Source organism: Eublepharis macularius, chromosome 13 (genome assembly GCF_028583425.1).
Source record: "Eublepharis macularius isolate TG4126 chromosome 13, MPM_Emac_v1.0, whole genome shotgun sequence".
In the NCBI taxonomy this organism is placed as follows: domain Eukaryota; kingdom Metazoa; phylum Chordata; class Lepidosauria; order Squamata; family Eublepharidae; genus Eublepharis; species Eublepharis macularius.
Window position 1 is genome coordinate 41,419,355 of NC_072802.1, and position 20,750 is coordinate 41,440,104.

The following is a 20,750-nucleotide window of genomic DNA, read 5'->3' on the forward strand; positions in this document are numbered from 1 at the left end:
GGCTAGGTCAACAGGAAGTTGCAGTTGCTTTTCTAGCCTCACCCAAGCCCATGCAACACAGTGCAGAGAGGAGGGCCTTTTTATTTCCCATTCCCTAGAATGTATAGGGAAAGTGTGGAGGTAGAAATGTAATAACCTTAATCCTCACACCCTCCAGAATCCTGTAAACAGTTAAGGGCTTCAGCAAGCTAATTTCCAGTTTCTTTAATCCCTCCTCTCTTAATTGATGCACAGTTCTACATATTCTACAACTGCTTGTCTAGGAAAGGTTTTTTTTCCTGCTTACATGAAGAATTCTCCAAGAATACCAAACCCTTTACATTGTAGGATCTTCCTACTTCCCTACTAAGAAAGGCAGGCCCAATCACATTTGCTGTTAAAATTGTGATATTGTCAACTGGGATCTGAGGCTGAGAAAAAGTGACTTGTCTAAAGCCATTAGTTAGACTCATAGCAGAAGTTACATTTGAAGCAGGGACTTTCTGATTTTTAACTCATTCTCTTAAACCCTATGCTTATGTCATGTCTCTGCCTTCAAAGCACTGTGAAACTGCTGAACTAGACTTCATCAAGAAGTTTGATACCACTTTCCAAAGATGTAGAACTCCTTAGGCCATTACAGTTGTTAACTAACTTAGCAAAATTAACATTGCCAATTATTACTACTTCTGTTCACTTGCATTTGAATTTCACATAATTTTATGGTGATGTTTCAGGCCCCATTTTTCAGGTGAGTTCCAACACCTACATGCTTTGCCAACTCATAGGTTCTAAACAATGAGTGAATACTGTTATAAACAATTACCTATCAATGTCATAGTGATGCATCACAAAAGCACAAACCTCCTTGCTTAAAATAAAAGAATTACACTTTGTTCTGTATTCACACTATTGCTATGATTATTGTAAGGTACATACAATATATATATATTCTCAACATATGCAAGAATGGGCCTCTGAAACTTGCCATTAACGATCGCCTAGCCTCTTCCGAGTAAAATAATTTTATCCCTCCTGCAGTCTGAAATGACACCACTGGGTGGTGGAAATATTTTGGGATTTGTTTCCAAATAAGTATAACCACCCGGTTTGGTTTTTCCATTACTTACAAGATGCTTCTATTTAGTTACATATTCCATTCCAGTGCTCTCATCATCAGTCTCTGTGACTAAAAATGAAGGACTGAAGCTCTTTCTGCCAACATATCAGGATCACACCCTTCTGGAGTAACAATCACTCTGTAACTTCTCTGACAATACTCATTAGAAGGAAAAAAGCAACCCTCTAACCACCTTATTATAAACACAATATTAAAAGTAGGTTAAAGAGTGATAAAAGCTAACAATATTCACATTAAGCAGTTTCCAATACTCAACATAAGAAGCATCCTCCTGCAATGCACCTGTAATAAGAAACAAGCAAAAATAGGACAGTTTTATTTATTTACATTATTTATCATTTCCTTAAAAGAAATAAAATTATTTTGGAGATATTTTTGCTACATGTATTCTTCTGACCTATGATAGCATTAGGAATACTGATGATTTCTTCATATGCTAGATGAATCATACTGATCCCTACTCCAAGCAGTTCAGAGGAGCTGTTATCATTCCATCTTAAGTATGATCCTCTCTTCTAGCTAGCCTATTTCTTTCACAAAAACACTAGCTTGCCATAAGAAGCCAGGTAGCCAGGCTAACATGAATATGCTCCCTAATTGCAGGGGGTGAGGGAATTGCAGTCAACAGCTTCACAAATTATTATTCTTGGCAGGTCTATTAGATCTCTGACCATGGCCAGCTGCACAAGTAGCCCCCTTCCACCATCCACATACAGTTTTATGGTTGCTATGAATATATAGACATAAGTGATCTACATGTGAATTGGTTATGGTTATTGTAATCTGGTATGTGGGTAAAACTGGCTGTAATGCAAGATTGGCGGTGGCAGGCAATTACTGAGGTGAAGCAATTCATCAGCTGGCACCAAAAGATTAGATTTAAGTGGGTTATTTCTTTCTGATTAGCCAACAAGGGCTTTTCAATATTAATCTCTAATCAGGTGTCAACCCACCTCCTTTAGTGCTCAAGGGAGCACCACTGGTACTCTTCAGATCTTCTGATCTGGTCTCTGTCAGATGGTAACAAGGGAAGAATAAAGCAACACAACACAAAGCCAAACATCACAAAAGTGTTAAAATGAAAAGGTTAGAGATAAAATCCAGTTAAGGATACCAGATAAGATGTTAAAAAGTATGTTCTCCTCATCCAAAACAAAGAGAAAAATAAAAACTACTGACACAAAGGAAATTGGGAAGTCCAATCCTATGGTCATGCTCCAGTGGTTGCCCACTAAACCAGCAACATAATATAGCCAGGATCTTATGCACACCCAGCCACAAAATGAGCAGCACACCACACTTAAAAGCAAATGTTAGCATAGGAACAGCAATATCCTCTCTGATAGTAATTGAGGAAACTCCACTGATATTTGCCAATCACAATGGTACTTGCCAATGACATGTTAGCTATGGATAGAAAACACCAATCAATACATGGTGACAGTGGGAAAGCCATCATTCCATCACATAACTCAGTATACATACACCTGTCTCACACAATTAGGCGTGCCATCCAGTTCTGTCAGGAAGCATGCATGTAGAACTGAGAGGCTTAGCAGAGGAGGGGTTTGAATCTTTTTGGGAATGCCAGTCATTCCATTCAGTAACACTAATAATATTACATACCTTGTGTTTGCTTGGATAAGGGGAACAAGATTTTTTTCTTAAGAGAGATCAGGAAGAACTGAAGGTGTAACAACAAGCTCATAGGAGGCAATTCTATACAAGATGTCTAGTAGCTCTATAGGAAAGAGTCCTCCAATAGAAAACAGGAGATGAGGGGTCAGTTCCACCTCAAGGAGATAAAAATGTGGCCCCATAAACTTACTATTAGTTTTGTAGTTTCTTGATCAATTATCTTGATCTCGTTTTGATATTGTTGTTCTCTGTTCTCTCTGCAATCTAGAGGAAAAGGAAGGATATATAGATTTTAATAAACAAATATTCCCACTTTTGAGGGCATCTTGCTGAGAACAATCATTCCTGCCAATAGCAAATGTGATAGTCCAATGTCTATCAGTAGGGTAGTAAAACAGGGTCACCAACAGAAAAGACAAGGTTCCACGCAGTCTGGGGATTCACTAGATACGCAGAAAAAATACTGTTTTGTGAATTAAAAAACAATGCATTGCATGCATTTTGCTCTCCAAAAGGTACGGAATGTTGAGTGCAATTGTGCATCAGCTTATGCCCCGAACAGCTTAAAGTACCTAGCTTAAAGGCTGGAATAATACTGGAGTGCATGTTTAATGGTAAGCATCTCCTGATCCTAATACCAAGTCATTTCAGGCATTTTGGCACCCCAAGCAAAGTGCAGCCATTTCCTCTTATCACTGCCACTTGGGTTCAAGCCAGACCCCTACACTTGGCGTGGACTTAGTCAATGGCAGCAAAAGTTCAGCAGACAATGTCCATCACCACTCCTATCACTAGGGTTGCCACAACCTGGAGGAAAAATATCTTGTGTGTTTAACAGGGGCTTAATGTGTTGAAACTTTTTATAGCACAGAGGTAAATAACACCACTTGGCAAATAATACCTAGTTAAGTCTCTGGGCAAGACATTTTTCTCCAGCTTGTTGGTAACCCACATACCACTAATGTCCAAAAGTGAGCTAAGCTCAATACAGAAGTACCCTCCTCACTGTGCCAACCCAGTTGCTTGGGTAGCTTGACCAGAGAACCCACTTTGCTTAATATGTAAAATTATTATTATAAATCAGACTACTCCACAGAGCTTCTATATCACTTCACATCATCCCACACCTTTCAGTTATATCAGTTTACACATTCCAGTGTGACTCTGTGAATGTTGGAGATGACAAATGATTTTGACGTGAGACCCTGATGCATGTTTTTTATGGACATTGTATGTAAATCTATACTGAATCTTGGCCACCGCAATATATTGCTTCTGCTGATCTCAAGTCCAGACTGTCTTTCTCTGTCCAAGGACTCCTGAAGATATTCCTGAAGTCTTCCTGTTTGCTCCATCTCTGTCATCTGTAAACAATCCACAAAGATTTTAACAAATGAAAATTAACCTAATAAAAATCACAGTCTCCTATTTTAAAATATATTTATTTTATTTTACTTCTCATATATGCCATCTTTTTCCCTGATGGGGATCCAAAGCAGTTTATATAATTTGCCCCGCCTCCATTTTATCTTCACAACAGCCCTATGAGGTATGTTAGGCTGAGAGTATGTGATTGGCCTAAAGTCACCCAGCAAGCTTCCATGGCAGAGTGGGGAATCAAACTTGGATCTCCCAGGTCCTAATCCATCACTCTAGCCACTACACCACACTGGCTAGCACTTAAACTATGAACTCTTTCTGTCCAAATTACCTCATATCCAAGGTGTGTGCTCTCTTAGCATTAAAAAAGACAAATCCTTGCCAAAAGAACTGGTCCATTATGAGTGAAGATCTACAGATCTCATTAGCTGAACAGAAATTAGGAATTCAACTCTCTAAGCAATAATTACAGCATTATTTCTAAGAAGCAATAACGTGATTGTGTCGAGAGAACTTGGGCTGTATTATGATAACAACAGCCTACATACCTGATGGAAGAGAACACTTAGAACATTTAATTCTTGGCAAATAAAAATCCAGAAGGATATAAGTTAAAAAATTAGAAAAATGTATAAAATAATTCTCTATAAAGTGAAAGTATGAAAAAACCCCACAATAAATAGTACAATTTGTTTAAGGAGAGACTATAATCTGCAGGCAATTCTTTAACTCAGGGTGATGGGTGTACAACTTTGACAGCACCATGTAAAGGCTTCAAAACTATGGGAGGGGCTAATTTCAGCTTCAAAAACTTGATCCTCTCCTATAGCTGCTTTTACTTGCTCACTTACCCTTCCCTTTCAATTCCAGAAGCAGAAGACAGTGCTCTGGAGGAGCTGTGGCATTTATTCAGTCTATTCAGGTGTTTCCCAAAGCTAAATGTTTGATCCTTTCATCTGCTTATAGTAAATATCGGTATGGCTGCTTGTACTCATCCTTATGCAGATAGCACAATATTTTGTATCCACTATAAATTCAACGGAATAGCAACATGTATGAAAGATGATACTATAAACACTATATCAGAATGGAAGTGAACATGTTGGGAAGCAAAATTAAAGAGATGTCATTAAGTCTAATGGGGCAGCCTTCTTATTAAGGCTGTTGTGCATGTGTGCAGCTTTAGAGGTCGTCATGCCCACATTTCAACCTACCTCAGTGGTTTGAAAATAGGACAATGGAGATTCTTATTAGGGACCTGGCAGCAGTCATGGAAACACAGTTTTTCTTTCAGAGGCAAGAGTCACATATGGTCGGCTAGATCATGGTTATAATATGCCAAGCACAGTGAAGCACAAATTTTGCACAATAGTTGGAACAACTTTATAGAGATGCTACGAGGCTCATTGTCTAGATTTCCTGACCCTTGAAACAAGTTGATGATACCGGTCAAAACAGATTCTGACAGGCAGATATCGTTATAATAGCCCAACACTGTGCATGTTTATTCTTAAATAAATTACATCACATCTTGGAAAATTCCTGGAGATTTGGGGGCAATTACTGAGAAGAGTTTGGATGCGGGGAGAAGGAGGTCAGAAAGAATGCCATACCATAGTGTTTATCCTCCAAAACTGCTGTTTCCTTCAGGCTAAGTGATCTCTGCAGTTTGGAGATAAATTATCATCTCAGAAGAACTCCAGGCCCCACTGGAAAGTTGGCAACCCAAGTGTACCCTGATTCATGTATGTGATAACTGGGCATAAGAGAAAAGCCCATGCAGCAGCATTCCTCATAAACAGACTCTTAGGCTGCTGTTCCCACAGGACTGGACAAGTGCCTGGCTGCTGAGGGTCGACTTGAACTATGAAGCTAGCTATGGTGAATGCTCAAGTCAGCTTTCCTCACACACTATCAAATCTAAAAGAGAAATGTTCCCAGTCATGTTTGTATAGGATTGTGGCTGCCTGACAATATCTTGTTCAAGAAGGCAAAATAGTCAACTCTGGGCGGGGAAATTCTTGGAGATCTCGAGGCAAAGCCTGTGGAGGGGGAAATTTGGGGAGGGATTTCACCTAGTATCTATGGTATAGCATAGTCCACCCTTGAAGCTGTCATTTCCTTCAGAGAAACTAGTATCTGTAGTCTGGGGATCAGTTGTAATTATGGGCGAACTCGCCACAACCTGGAGGCCAGCAACCTCAGGGCAAAACGCTGTCTTTCCCTCTACCTCAGTGGCATTGAGGGAGAGAAACTATTACTGGTGCTGGCAGCCAGGGTGCCAGGAGGAACAGGGCAAAGAGAGCACCTCAAGCCGCAACGGATTTGAGGCGCAAATTTTATCAACGACTACTCTAGGAAGCAGTAAAAAGGAGGATAACTGCCAATGTATATATTTATATACGCACAAAGTACGCTTTTCCTGATTGACTTTATTGCGTGTTTTTGTTCCTGCTTCAGGACCTCAAGAGCCCGCTGCAGGCAACCAGCTCTTCCAACAGCTCGGCCTAATGAGGAAAACGCGCGTGCGCCAACGGGTACAACTGCCACCCCAAGCAGCGCCAGCGATCGTCCGCCAGCGCCCGCGCTGTTCTTAGCCGCTTCGAAATGCTGTCCCCCCTCCCCGCACTCATCCCAATACTGCGCAGGCGCAATCAGATATGCCTGCCAGCACCAAAAGAGATTACATTAAGCATAAGCGACACTCTGGCACGCGCGCTCTCTCGCTCGGTTGCTTCAGTGACGCAAGAGTCCGCCACGATCCCGGCAGCCCTAGGGACCAGTGACGAGATGGGCGGTGAAAATCAGAGAGTGAGGAGCCGGCCGACAGGCTGAGGTAGGGGCGGGGATAGGAGCCAGTGGAGCCCCCGAGAGGCGGTGCTTCTGCGGCAGCTTTTTATTCTCGCTGTTGACAAAAGCGCCCGGAGTCGGTGGGCCTGGCTGGTCGGGTGAGTGGGGCGACATGTGGGCGTTGCCTTGAGGGGGGTAAAATAAACATGAGAGTCTCAGACCTTCAGTGGGGGGAAGAAGAACAATCTCCCTTCCCCCATGTTATCCATGAGGTAAAAGCAGCGTCAGATCCACCCCATCCCCCCGTTTTTGAAACAATTTGGAAAGAAAGGCTGTTTGAGGCGAGTCTGGTGGCACCAGATATTTCTTTTGGTGAACGAGGGTGGTTGTCATGGAGGGGCACTAGGGAGGAGGGTGCAGGGATTCTGCATTTGGTGTGCTTAGTATCCCCCTGGCTGTTTAGGGAAGGCTGTGACTTTCCTAGGAGGTCAGACTTAGCCCCCCACACTAAATCGGCGACAGAATAGAAAAGAGTTGATTGTCAGTGCGGAGCTGTCCCACCTCCCTCTACAGCTACTGGTGGAGAAGTATCATTCATAGCTTCTGTATGAAACTGTTGCTGTATTGTTGGTCTCCAGCAATGGTACTTCTAGGTGGAGTGAGTATGTTTTCTCTGAGAGTTATTTAGAGATTGTAGGAGAACGGTATTTGACAAGAATTTATATGGAATTGCCTGAGTGGCAAGGTTTGAACTGTGGAGTTTGCAGAGTTGCATAAGGGATGACCCTTAACAAGTGCAAGATGTCTGGCACTCCTATTAAAAATAAAGTCCAGCACCGGCTGCAGCAACAGCTCCAAAACATCACTGAGAGGAGCTAGTGGCCAGCAACAGAAGTCAATAAAGTCTGGTCTATACACCTTGTGCTGTAGATTGTCTTCCTTGCCCGTCCCACCTTTCCCATTGGCTGCTGCCCTGACAGGCCTGGACAACATCCCCTGCTGTAAACATCATCACGTGGCCTGGCTGCATTTTTGTCGGGGTGCTGGCCTGGAGAGTACCAGATTAATACTGCCTCTCTTTGCCTACAACATGCAATTCACTTTGATCTGCCACTCAGTTCTTGTATCCCTTGTGCCTTTCTAGATGTGCTTGAAATACTGGGGAAGGGATATGCTTGATTGGAGCCATGGGAATTTTAAATGAGGTAATGGGAGGGGGAATAGAAGCCTGTTTCTGTAAACTTTATTTCCAAGAACAATAGAGTGATTCAGAAATATAGCATCAGCATCATTCCCATTCAGCTTCCTGATTTTTGTTGGCCTCTGACGTAATTTTATACACGTGCAGTTTTAAGGATTAATTAGCATGAATATGCCTTGTGAGTAAGTGCTGTGAGTTCTCATAGTGGTGACTCCAAACATTGATTACATGTTATCCCATGTGTCCTGGTATTTTTTTAATTTAATTGTTAGGATTTAAAATTCCCTCTATAAAAGAAAGAATATAGAATCATTAGGGAGACAGATGCAGAGAAGTTAGCCGTGTTAGTCTGTGGTAGCAAAATCAAAAAGAGTCCAGTAGCACCTTTAAGACTAACCAATTTTATTTTAGCATAAGCTTTCGAGAATCAAGTTCTCTTCGTCAGATGCCTGATACAGTCTCTGTACCAGGCATCTGACGAAGAGAACTTGATTCTCGAAAGCTTATGCTAAAATAAAATTGGTTAGTCTTAAAGGTGCTACTGGACTCTTTTTGATTAGGGAGACAGACACAGTAAGAATGCTTCCAATCATTCCCAGTAGACAAACCAGCACCACCTCAGTATCTTTTATCATTTATGGTAAAGTTAAAAGTAGCCTTGGAACATTTCCCATTTGGAGAGCTGAATGATTCTATGAAGGGTGGAAGGCAGACTTGCATGTATCCCTGAACTGGGTCATAAATAATGATAGCTTCTCTTTGCTAAACACTGCATGTCAAGTTGGTGTCAGAGCCAGTAATTGTTGAACCCATTGGTTCTGATTTCCAGATATACTCAGTCTGTATATAAACTCATACCCTTATATTTTTGATAGACTGCCAGCTTCTCGTTTCAGAACTTTCAAACAATAATGCAAATTAGGAACTTTTCTCGACCAGTAAGTATGCACTGAATGAGTGGGGGAGAGAAATCGGACATCTTAGCAGTCTTCTCCTAACCTAACTGTTTGAAGTATGTTAATGGATAGCTAGTCTATATTAGGAACTGTACTGATCTACATGCAGCAACTACTATGTATTGCTCTAGCTTCTAATACTTTAGGGATACTCTGCAAATGGAAACCAAAGGCTTCACGAGTGAATCAACATAAATATTGTTCAACTTGGTGTTTTTGCTGTTATAACTTTACATTCTTTAATTGCTTTCTTGAAACTATTAAATTCTGATGTCAATGTCAGATAAAATATTTTAAGATGGTGGGATTGAATCCTAACACTTTTTGCCTCTTGTGCTGAAGCAAGAAGAGATGGTCTTGTCTGACTCCTGTCCTTACTGCAGGCTCTCTCCTGCTTGGATTTTTTGTCCAGAAGTACCCACATTCCCTCCTCCCAACTTTTTCAAATGTGTAAGGGATCTTCCTCCCTCTTATGTCAACAGAAATATAGGTATAATTAACCCATGATATTTTAGGTGTATGGTAGTAGTGCTGGAAACAGGGCACATCACTTAAAGGATTAATAGACTGCTGAATGGCCCATAAAGTATTTGGCACTGAATGTTAAAAGCATCACCAAATAATATAAGAATGTGGTCTATTAGAAAAATTTATTTGAAATAGATCTTACGGCTTTCTCAGCCATATGGCAAGTTAGATGTTTATTGAATTAGCTATTCTGGCTCCCCTGAACTATTTTTAATGAGAGAGAAAAACACAAATTACTGATATGCCAGACAGTGTTGTTTCTATAAACTGGGTGTTGCACTCTAGTTACTAGCTTTTCCTAGAATTTTTACTTAAATGGAGCCAGAACTTTTTTTTAAAATGATCTTGCTTGTTCCTATGCGCAGACACAATGCCAGGTTGGAGTCCTTGTACGTTTAAATGAGGCAATGAACACTAATTACAATACATGGAGAGTTGAGTCCTAATAATTAGACACACAGTGCAAAGTAATTGTAGATCTCATTCAGCTATTCTGACCAAAATTCAGAGAAGTATGTAAGTTTTAAAATTATACCATCTCCAGAATTCTGACTTGCCCAAGAATAATGGTTCTGAAATAACTAATCCATAGAATACACAAACCCTATTATCAATGAAAGTTTTAGCCACGTTCAGTCATTGCTACTGAAACAATTCCATATAGAACTTAAGTTGCAGCCCAGTGAATAGTTCAGTAGCAAACATGAGTGTTCCTTTTCTTTTGTTTGCCACATCTACATGCATTAGGAAGCCATGGCTGGATGTCTCCTCAGTGCATGTGTGAGTAGAAAAGGCCTTGGGTGTAATCACTATGTGTGACAGTTTGCATGTGGATTTGCTTGTTACTTATTTTGTATGAAGCAAAGGCTCTAAGCATTTGATTTCATCTCTGAAACTAGCATTGTGAGCAGCATAAAATTCAGAGATAATTTCTAAAGCTCATTTACGTAATGGCAGATGAGTTCTTGTGAATTTGTTTATAAACCCTGCATTTCCATTTGGGGATGGGTTGTTTTGTATGAAGTTTTGAGGGGTTTTAACATTTCAGACCCTTTTAATTATTGCTTATTATGTGTTGAACACAATGTCTCAACATTGATCTATAGGAATTCTGACACAGTGTGGTGGGCATGGCCACAAAATGGCTGCCACAAAATGGCTGCTGCAGGATGTGCTACAGCTTACCTTCAGTCACACAGTGAAGATCTTTGTGCTATAGAAGCAGCTTTTGCCAAAGCAATGTTGTTTAAAATACTGCACAGCCAATCAAATCTCCAATGGTCCATCAGAAGCCATGATTAGCAAAAGCACCACCTGTCCTCACCTACTTTCTAAAAACACTTGGTGCCACCAGGAGAGGTATGGGCGAGTGCAATGGGGATCTCTGATCTATATGAAACAGATGAAGTTGTATTCAATAAAAAAATAGCTGGATTGGCAGCTAAGTATTTAGTTTATGTTTGTGTATTTTCTGGAAACATTTGCTTTTAGTTGGATTGAGATATAATAATAACAACAACAACAACAACAACAACAGCCTTGTGCTTATATACTGTTCTTCAGGACAGATTAGTGCCACACTCAGAGTGGTTAACAAATCAGTGTTATCATTATCCCCACATCAGACACCCTGTGAGGTAGGTGGGGCTGAGAGAGTTCTGAGAGAGCTGTTACTGACCCATGGTCAGCCAGCTGGCATCAAGTGGAGGAGAGGGGAATCAAACCCAGTTCTCCAGATTAAAGTCCAGCCACTCTTAACCACTACATCAAATTGGCTCTCAGAATCAACACTCAGTCCTGCATCTACGGCACCACTAGTCAGTATCCTGTGCTTACTTAGTAGAGGAAAGAAAATATATAAAAGATCTTATGCCAAAAAATTGCATTGGAGTTCATAGGAAGGAACCCTCTTGTAACCTATAAGTCATGATATAGTTTGGCATGGAAGAAGCAATTTTACACAGCCATGCCCCTTCCTCTAACATCATCCCACTCTCTTCTCTTGAAGAACTCGGTGAGGGAGGCAACAAAGGGAACACAGCACCATTCACTGTGAGGAGGACTGGAAGGTGTCCTGGAATGAACACACATCATAGAGCTCAAGACAAGCTCAACTTCCCTCCCGCAACCATATATCCTTTGGGCAGACACGCATACAATAAAGGAAGTGTGGCCACTCCAGCCACTGCTAGGGTTGCCAGATTCCCCAACCCCCCAGGTTGGAGGTGGGAGGCCTGGCACCTACCTTTGTTGCGCTCCTGGCCTGCATGATGACATCACTTCTGGGAAGTGGCAATGACACCACTCCTGGGAAGTGACATCCTGTGCTCCTGGTCTGAACGATGACATCACTTCCAGGAAGTCATCGCACAAGCCATGTGCCACCCTGGGAGTGCTCCTACACTTCCGAGTGGGGCCAAATCAGGCCTGTGGAATGTGATTTGGTCCAAATCTGGCCCAATTCAGGCTGCTATAGCGCACAGGAGCATGCTGCGCTGCCCAGGAGCGCGCCCCTGGAGGCGCATCCCCCCCCCCCACCAGCCAGGTAAATGGGGATGAGGGTGGAGGTGGGAGTGGGGGGTCCCCGCCTCCAGCAGGGGACTAGCAACCCTAGCCACAGCACTCATATCCTTCTCACGCTCACTCAGCACAGGTAGCCCTGATAGAACATTAACACTCTTCCAATGGAAGGGTTGGGGAGGCAGACCCCAGGACAGCTGCAAGAGAATACACAACTGTCCATTCACAGAAACCTTTCTAGTCAGCTGCCCAGTAGATTGCTGAGAATGGGCACCCATGTGACAAACAGGATCCTTCAAAGGGGAACACTGGCAAGGAGACAAAACCTACTTTTTGCCCAGTGGCAGGCTGATCAGAAGCAAAATGGAAGGAAGAGGCCAGATTACAATCCATACCTAATACACTCAGGAACACTCTCCTAACCATACATCCAAATGGGCATAAAGAAGGAAGGTACAATGTACCATTAGGTATCTCTCAGCACATGTGGACTCAACACCACAAATATATACCAAACTGAGGACTATAAAGAAAGGCATAGCGTTGTGGGAAGGCTCAAGTATTTATTCACGGGTCCCAAGTTCAAGTACCATATGGAGATAGCTGCTGGTTAGCCCTGGAGGTTCTAGGCATTGTTGAAGCTTTGCAGCACCAGACAGGCATCAGATTAGCTGCCTCATACGCAAGTTATTTTGGCCAACAATTCCCCATGTACCCAGTCCCTGCTGCACTTGTGGGCACTCCGCCCCCTCCCATTCATTCCAGCAACACTTGCACTTTGTTACCCCACTTCCAGTTATGAAGCCTTCATGGCTTGTTAGATGCCAGCAACAATCTAAAGGTGTATGCCACCTAAAATGTCTTTCCCTCCCCCTTGCAAAAGCATGCTTATGCAACCATTGAGTGACCTCCTCAGCTCCCTCCCAGTGAAAGTCCCATGTTGAAGGCAGCTGGGTCAGGCAGAAGCAGAAGAGGGAGCCAATCTTATCTTGCAAAACTCTGTCAGACAGAGATACTGCTGCTATATAACAATCCACACCTTTATTGAATAGTGTCAGGCATAATAAAGGCAAGTCAGATGACCAACAAGTCTCCTTTGCCTTTGAAAGTTGCTTTGACAAACTGCAAAATCACAGATGGAGCTGTGCCTATCACTGTGTGGCCATGGTACAGGAGCCAAGCTGGAGTAACAGAGTTGGCAGGCCCATAGCAGAGGATGTTAGTGAGCATTGGTCACTTCAGTGGTAGGTCATGGTACAGGCTCAGCATATAGCTTTTAATGTGCAATGCTCTGCAGTAGGGGCACTAAGTATGTAGGCTCCAAAAGTATATACAAACACACTCTTCTAGCTTAGGAGTTCCCACATGGTTGAATAAACCTATTGGGGGATATAGTATGATCGTTCAGTGAATGCATACTTATTACTTGTAGATAGTTGCATTAGAACTGTAGAGCAACAGACAGTGCAATCAAGGCATCATAACAGACCAGCAGTAGGAGGGTGGGATGGTTGGTAGTCACCCTGAGTTGTAGTGCTTTCTGTGTCCTCCCGTTGCAGGAGAAACAGTTATACTGAAAGTGTGATGATGTTGTATAAGCGGATCTGTAAGTTCCTACACTCTGTCTGCACTCTACACACCGCTAACAGCTGTTGAAAGAGGAAGTGTAGTTGAGACAACATGCAGGGTTGTTGCAAGAGGGAAGGATAAAAGCCATCTTAGATTGGCTGGGGAGGCCCTCCCTTGCATACCTGTGTTGAATGCGTTGCCCTTGCATCCCCATTTGGAGGAGTGAAGTCACCCATTTGGTATCCTGAGACGGAGTACCTGTAAGGATTCTAAGCAGTGCTTTTTAGACATATGCTTATTTGTGCTAAGTGCTGCCTATGTTGCATGCCCATATGAGCTGTATGTGTACTGACTGGGGTTTATCTAATGCTTAGGAGGGCTATGATTGGCTGCAGACTTGATATCTTAAGATGTGCCAGGGCTTAGGGGCAAGGTGGAAGGCAAGGGGGAGGGATCTTGTATTTTCAATCTCCATGTGTTCTGTGGGGATTTTTAAACATACCCAAGGAATACTACTGGGAGAACATTATGCTTGCATTTGGAGTGTATCTTGGGCCTGGGAGTGCTAGGGTGCTGCAAAGCCCCGCAGCACCTATGATACACCCCTTATACCAACCAATTCTGTGCTGGTGCCAGAGTAATATTGGCACAACACCAGCATATCTTCTATATATGCTGTCATGTTTCGAGGTACACCTGTGTAGGGCTTAATCACCAACTTAAGCTCTTCAGAGATCTGTTTTAGGATTGTACTTTAAAAGAGCTTAAAGAAGCCTCCCTTGGGACAACCATTGATTTGATATCAACTTAAATTATATCTTTAATTTAATTCAGACAAATGTTCCAAAAATGTTGTCCCTATCCCCTGAACTTCACAGTAGTAAGCAATGTGTTTTATTCATCCTACTTACTTAATGTTAAGTATCATCCTATACACTAAAACCCTGATACATTCAGGCTTGAAGGGATAAACTTTCAGGCAGTTGGGATAAACTTTTATTACAATACTCCTTAATTTAAAGAGGCTCATACACCATGGATTTGGTCCTTTATATCTTAAAACACCTACAGATAGCAGTCATTGGGAGTGCACACATGTGGAAACCATTTTTCAAAGTCTCCCATTTAAAAAAATATCAAAGTGGAGTTATGTTGGTTTGAAAACTTTGAAAAGCATTTGGATAGACTGTCAGCTGAATGATTAATCTTGTTTCTGTATATTACATTAATAATCCAAGCAGCTAGAAACTTATGAAAACAAAATAGTTATTATCATTGCTGTTTTCTTTCCTCCTACAGATACGCCAAAATGCTTTCACTTTCTTAAAAGTAACCTGGACCAGAAGCCGGTGGTGACAAAGCAATCCTAAGAGCTGAAGAGGCAGCACGAAGGATTCTGTGCCAATGCAGCAACAAAAAAGACAGCCAGAGTTAGTGGAAGGGAATCTTCCAGTCTTTGTGTTCCCCACTGAACTTTTATTTTATGCTGATGACCAGTCAACGCACAAACAGGTGTTGACTCTCTATAATCCCTATGAATTTGCCTTAAAATTTAAAGGTGAGTCTCCACTTCATTTTACATGCTGCTTCAGTACCAATTTGTATTTATTATTTTAATTCAGAGAAATTATAGGCAGAATAGATGTTGACTGCTGGGTGTGTTCATCAGTCTTGTAATGTACTTGTGCCTTACTGCGTCTGGTTTTCTTTTTATTTCAGTTCTTTGTACAACTCCAAATAAATATGTTGTGGTGGATGCTGCAGGTGCAGTGAAGCCTCAGTGTTGTGTTGATATGTAAGTAAAATAACTTTTTGCTTGGATTATATTGAAACAGATTTGGAGTGAATAACTGAAACTATGAAAGTATTTTCATATTTTTCTGAACTAAAGGGCACACTAACTTGTGCTTTGAAAGGATTTGAAGTTTTGAATTCCTGGAAAAAGTTAAAAGGGTTTCAGAGGATCTGTAATGGCTTCGTTTTTTTTTTTAACTAGATGTTGAAATAGTTGCAAGCAAATAGTAGGCTTAATTGCAATGAGTGGGACGAAATAGCATAGTCTGCATTTGTTGCAAGGAATTATAGGTTTAAATTTTTGGAATGGTTCAGGGCCTAGTGTCCTCTATTCTTTCTCCTTTAGTCTTCTAACCCACTCATATGCCTTTTGAATTTGGTTGTCCTTGGTGCAGATTCTCGCCAAGAGATGATAATTCCATTGTAAACATAAGGAATGCTCATGGTGCATATAGAATTGCAGTGCCCTCCTTGAAAGTGGCAGTTCTCATACTGGCAGTTGCCACTTTCAAGGAGACTAAAATTTCTGTCCTCTTCACAGTCCGTTTTTGCAGGGGCTTAGCTATTTTGTAAGAAGTGGAGGGGGAACGTGGCTCAGCCCTACAGTATTAAGCTTCAGACACTTGAACATCAAAAATCCCACTCAAGGGACACTTTTTGGGGGGTATCTTCTTACTACTCAGTCTTGTAGCTCATTGGTGGCAGATGCTTCATGATGGTCCAACAGTATGAGAAGGAAAACACCCACCGTCGTTGTGGGGGGAGAAGAATCCCTTCTGAAGGAACCCTGCCAGCATGTTACAGTTGAAGTATTAACAAAGACATCTGCAAGATGGCTTTCTCAACCCCAGTGTGATCCTCTCCAGTTCCTTCTCAACCCCATTATGGGCCTTTGCTTCCATGGTTATTCCAGGACAGCTCGTAAAGAGAACTTTACGCCTCATGGTATGAGTTCTTGGAACAGGTTGAAGAAATGTATAGTGCTTAGTGTGTTGAACTGGGGAGACTCAGGTTCAGATTCCCATTCTGCTTTTAAGCTCACTAGGAGACCTTGTACTAATTGTTCTTTTGAGGTTTAATCTACCTCACAAGGTTGTGAGTGTAAAATGGAAGAGCTATGTGCTACACCCTGAGCTCATTGGAGGAAGGATGGAATAAATATCAGAATAAAAAGTTCCTAAGTTCTGACATGTCAGTTTAATAGAATAGAGTTTGGCTGTGTTGTATTTGTAGATCAGATTGTAGATCAGATTGTAAAATTGAAGAGTGGAAGGACACGTAAGCCAGGTCTTGAGGAATTAGCTGTAACAGCAAAACACTACATCATTTTTAAGTACCTGTTCATGCTTTCATCAAGAGTAACAACACTGCTATACATTTAAATGGCAGTAATCACATAATGCTTTTCTTTCCCTCCCAAGATCATGCATAACAACTATGAGGCTTGCTTCCCTTACAGTGTGATTCGTCACCGAGATATTCGACCTTGTCACTATGGTGTGATAGACAAATTTCGGCTCCAGGTCTCTGAGCAAAGCCAGAGAAAAGCTTTAGGACGGAAAGAAGTCATTGCAATGTTGCTTCCCACTGCAAAGGAGCAGCAGAAGGAAGAAGAGGAAAAAAGGATAAAGGAACACCTGACTGAAAGTGTCTTCTTTGAGCAGACTTTATGTCAACCAGGTAGCTAGATAATTGGGATTTCTTTTATTTTTGTTGATGACTATATAGCTGCCTCTTTAAGAATAATTATGTTACTCTTATGGAAAGGAGTGCTCTTCTCAATCCCTTTATTTATGTTCATTCTAAAACATATGATTTCCATAATGTCCTAGTGGCTGACATCAAAGATAAATATCCTGCTAGAAGTGCTTATTAATGATGACAAACAAAACGCCCAGCATTATGGTGGCAGTGGTGAACAAGCTTTACCTCTACTACAGTGTTGTCTCCAAGTGCAGCATTTTACACACACAAAAAGTTTGTGGGACAAGGAGTACAGTTGCTCCCTGCTTGTGGTGTTGCCAGCCATTAAGAAACGTGTCACTCTCTGAATAATAGCCCTGTCCAGGGTTATGTGTCCTCATTGTGCAAGAGTGTAGCAGAATATTGGGGTCTACTTATACACAGACCAATGATTAAATTGCCAGCCACTGTGATGGGTAGAGTGGTTCCGATGAGAGAGGCTCCCCCTTCACAGAATCCTGTCACTGAACATGTTCCAAAGCAGTTGATTTGTTTTCTCCTCCACAAGTGGTTAGAATGTCAGATGAGGATCTGGGAGACCCAGGTTCAAATCCCCACTCTGCCATGGAAACCCCCCGAATTCACTATCTGAGGGTACCATCTCACCTTGTCTCATTGACGAGCTGTCATGGTGGGGATGGCAGTAGAGAGATAGCAACAGGATTCTAGGAGCCGTTGAGAAAGACTGGAAGCTCCTCAAAACACAGAAAAGTCTTAATCAGTTGAAGTCCTGACAATGGAATGCTTTTTCAAACTTTGTCCCCAGGCAGGGCCCAAACAGGGACGTGAGCACTGGTGTGAGGAAACAGGCGCGTTTCACTGGGTGTTCAGGGGATCTAGCCCAGGTTCCGAGTTCATTGCTGAGATACAGTCTATTTATGACATTTTAGAAACAAATTTCATGGAACTGAATGGATGGGAGGGGATTGAAGGAGGTGGAGGTGTTAGCTTTTTTGTCAGTTCTGGAGGGATTGCTTAGACACTGCTGGATTGTATAAGACACATGCTTTGTTTTTCAAAGAAATGAAGTGGGGTCTCTCAGCAATGTTCTTTGCCATAGGGACGTGAAAATGTATTGAATCTTTTTTTAAAAAATCACTCCTTAACCTTAGAAATTTTCCAGCTGTTGAGTGGGATACAACAGTATTACGAGATACTGGTCAAATCTCATAATAATGAAGACTCCTGGCTTTCCTCTATGCAAACACTGTAGGAGAAAAAAAAGTTTTGAGGGAGGGTTGGTTGCTGTTCATTTCTTGTAAAAAAAAAAAAAGGATATTGTAATTACTGAGTGATCTGCAGTTCTCTTAGACTTTTACAGCAATAGTGGGCATGAGGACAGAGCACACCAAAAAGGGGAAAGCTTAACTGAAAGGGAAATGCTATGCCCTTATGTGATGCTGAATGTCTTTTCTTGTTTCCTCTCCAGAGCACAGAATTGCCTCTTCGGGGCCTAGTTTACTCACAGTCTTCCTGGGAATAGTGTGCATTGCAGCTCTCATGCTTCCTACGTTAGGAGAAGTGGATTCCCTGGTGCCTCTCTACCTCCATTTAAGTGTGAATCAGAAATTAGTTGCTGCTTATGTATTAGGTAAATACCCATTTTCACATTAAATATTAAACATCTGAAAGCAAAGCTTGGCTATCAGGCAGTTCGGTGTTAGTGCATCAATAAAATCTTAGTAAACAGTGTTAACATAAAACCTCACTAAACACAGAATAAATCTGGTTATGAACAATAGATTTTGAAATTCTTCCTCTGCCCCCAGCCTCTTAACGTGAATAATTTGTCAAGCTTAACTAAAACAAGAGTTTGACATGTTCTTTAATTCTTTTCTTTCAGGTCTCATCACCATGGTTATCTTGAGAACATGAGTGATAATTTAGTTGGATGTCAAGATTCTTCTTTTGTTATTTTTTACTGTGTTATAAATTCACATCATGAATGTGGACTGTCTTTTGACTCCCATTTGGCGCATTAAGATGCTAAAGAAAGACGATTCAGTGATTTTAGAGTACTTCTTTTGAGTAATATTTTAACTATGTTTAACTGCAAAAGACTCAAGCACTCTAAGGTGCTTCTGTTACAGACTGCTATAAATTGTTTAGTGAATGAATACGAAGAACTTTTATATCTACGCCTACTGTACAAAATCTTATTAAAATAACATTTTGTTGTTTTTTTTAAATCCATGTTCACATCAGTGTTTGATCACCATAAAAGCCAGCAATTCTCCCTGCAGCATTAACTTGTCTGCTCCATGCCTGTAAGTATTGCAGTTAGTGCTAAATGACTTTTATGTACAGAATAAATCCTGGAATGGTCATACTTTATAAAAAGTTGATCATCCGACAGTGAAAGCACTAAAAACAAGACAATATCGTGTTTACATAGGAATATAGTTCCTTCATACATCTTTGACAAATGTGGGACACAGGGCTTTTACTCTCAGCAATGGTATCAGTTTCTGTTAAAACATATTGCCTTGATTCTTATGCATTGATGCTTACCTTAATAACTCAGCAAGGATCCACTTGGTACAAATCCACTCCACCAGGGGGATAGAGACTAACATTCCCTTAACTTGGTATTATCTACTTGATTATGTATAGAAACAAAGACAAAGCCTCTATCTTCATGTATGTAATTAAATATGTTTGGTTTCCTTCTTTTGCAAGAAACTGATGTTGAAGATTTATTTCTACAATTTGTATACTTTTTCCTCTCTTGCGTTCCTCATCGGAAACAAGTTGTTATCCATTTGGCATCTTCTGTTTTATCTCCTTTGACTAGTTCAAAACAAATTCCTCCTGTTACCTTCCTTAGTTACTACCATGTTGGAGTTATTTCATTCTCATCCAAAGCTGTTTTATTAAAAGTTTAATGCACTTTGAGATGTGTAAAAAATGTTTTGAAAAATTAACCCCCCCACACACACTTCTGAGTATCATGGCTACCCTCTAGATATGCATGTGGAGCAAAAAATCTTGCTGCAGCTAGACTGATTTGGTACTGAAAGGTTTCACAATAGTGGTGTCGTGATGTTCATGCATAGAAGTGAGAAGGAAGATTGGAAAAATGGACAACGGAGCTTGTGCATTATTGGAGAATAAAGACAAGACTTTTGCCAAGTGGTAATGTACCAGCATGTACATGGCATCATTTGGTAAGTTGGTTGCCTGTGAAGTGGTAAGGTGAACTCTTTACGACCCTGCTTCCCCTAATTGCAAGTCAGGTACCAAAATATAGTAAAACGCTGCTCACCATGTGGCAGAATCACTCGGACAAATAGACCCATGTACTTCATGATATTTTACTGATTTGTAAACCATTGTTTGCAGATATCATCTGAAGTGTGAATATTTTTGTGATGTTTAAAAGCAATAATAATAACAACATTTGATTTATATACTGCCCTTCAGGACAACTTAATGCCCACTCAGAGTAGTTTACAAAGTATGTTGTTATTATCCCCACAACAAACACCCTATGAGGTGGGTGGGGCTGAGA

At 41.3% G+C, this 20,750-nt stretch overlaps 1 protein-coding gene across 3 annotated transcripts; it reads left to right on the forward strand.

The window, feature by feature from the left end:
* The first annotated feature begins 6,914 nt into the window (after positions 1–6,914).
* Positions 6,915–20,134, forward strand: MOSPD1 (motile sperm domain containing 1). Of its 3 annotated transcripts, none has more exons than XM_054996476.1 (6): positions 6,915–6,974; positions 15,002–15,260; positions 15,422–15,497; positions 16,956–17,176; positions 18,669–18,830; positions 19,083–20,134. In XM_054996476.1, the coding sequence occupies exons 2-6, from the start codon at positions 15,107–15,109 to the stop codon at positions 19,112–19,114; spliced, it is 645 nt and encodes a 214-aa protein (XP_054852451.1). In that variant the 5' UTR covers positions 6,915–6,974; positions 15,002–15,106; the 3' UTR covers positions 19,115–20,134. The 3 variants fall into 3 exon arrangements, with proteins under 3 accessions (XP_054852451.1, XP_054852450.1, XP_054852452.1); XM_054996475.1 differs by lacking the exon at positions 6,915–6,974 and adding an exon at positions 6,988–7,086; XM_054996477.1 differs by lacking the exon at positions 6,915–6,974 and adding an exon at positions 10,371–10,393.
* The last annotated feature ends 616 nt before the right edge of the window (positions 20,135–20,750 follow it).

Excerpts from the sequence above, each read along its gene's own strand:
- MOSPD1 (XM_054996476.1), top strand. The coding sequence starts at position 15,107 with ATGCAGCAACAAAAAAGACAGCCAGAGTTAGTGGAAGGGAATCTTCCA. Across the intron at positions 15,261-15,421 it reads ATTTGCCTTAAAATTTAAAG|TTCTTTGTACAACTCCAAAT; the intron begins GTGAGTCTCCAC and ends TTTTTATTTCAG. Across the intron at positions 15,498-16,955 it reads CCTCAGTGTTGTGTTGATAT|TGTGATTCGTCACCGAGATA; the intron begins GTAAGTAAAATA and ends CTTCCCTTACAG.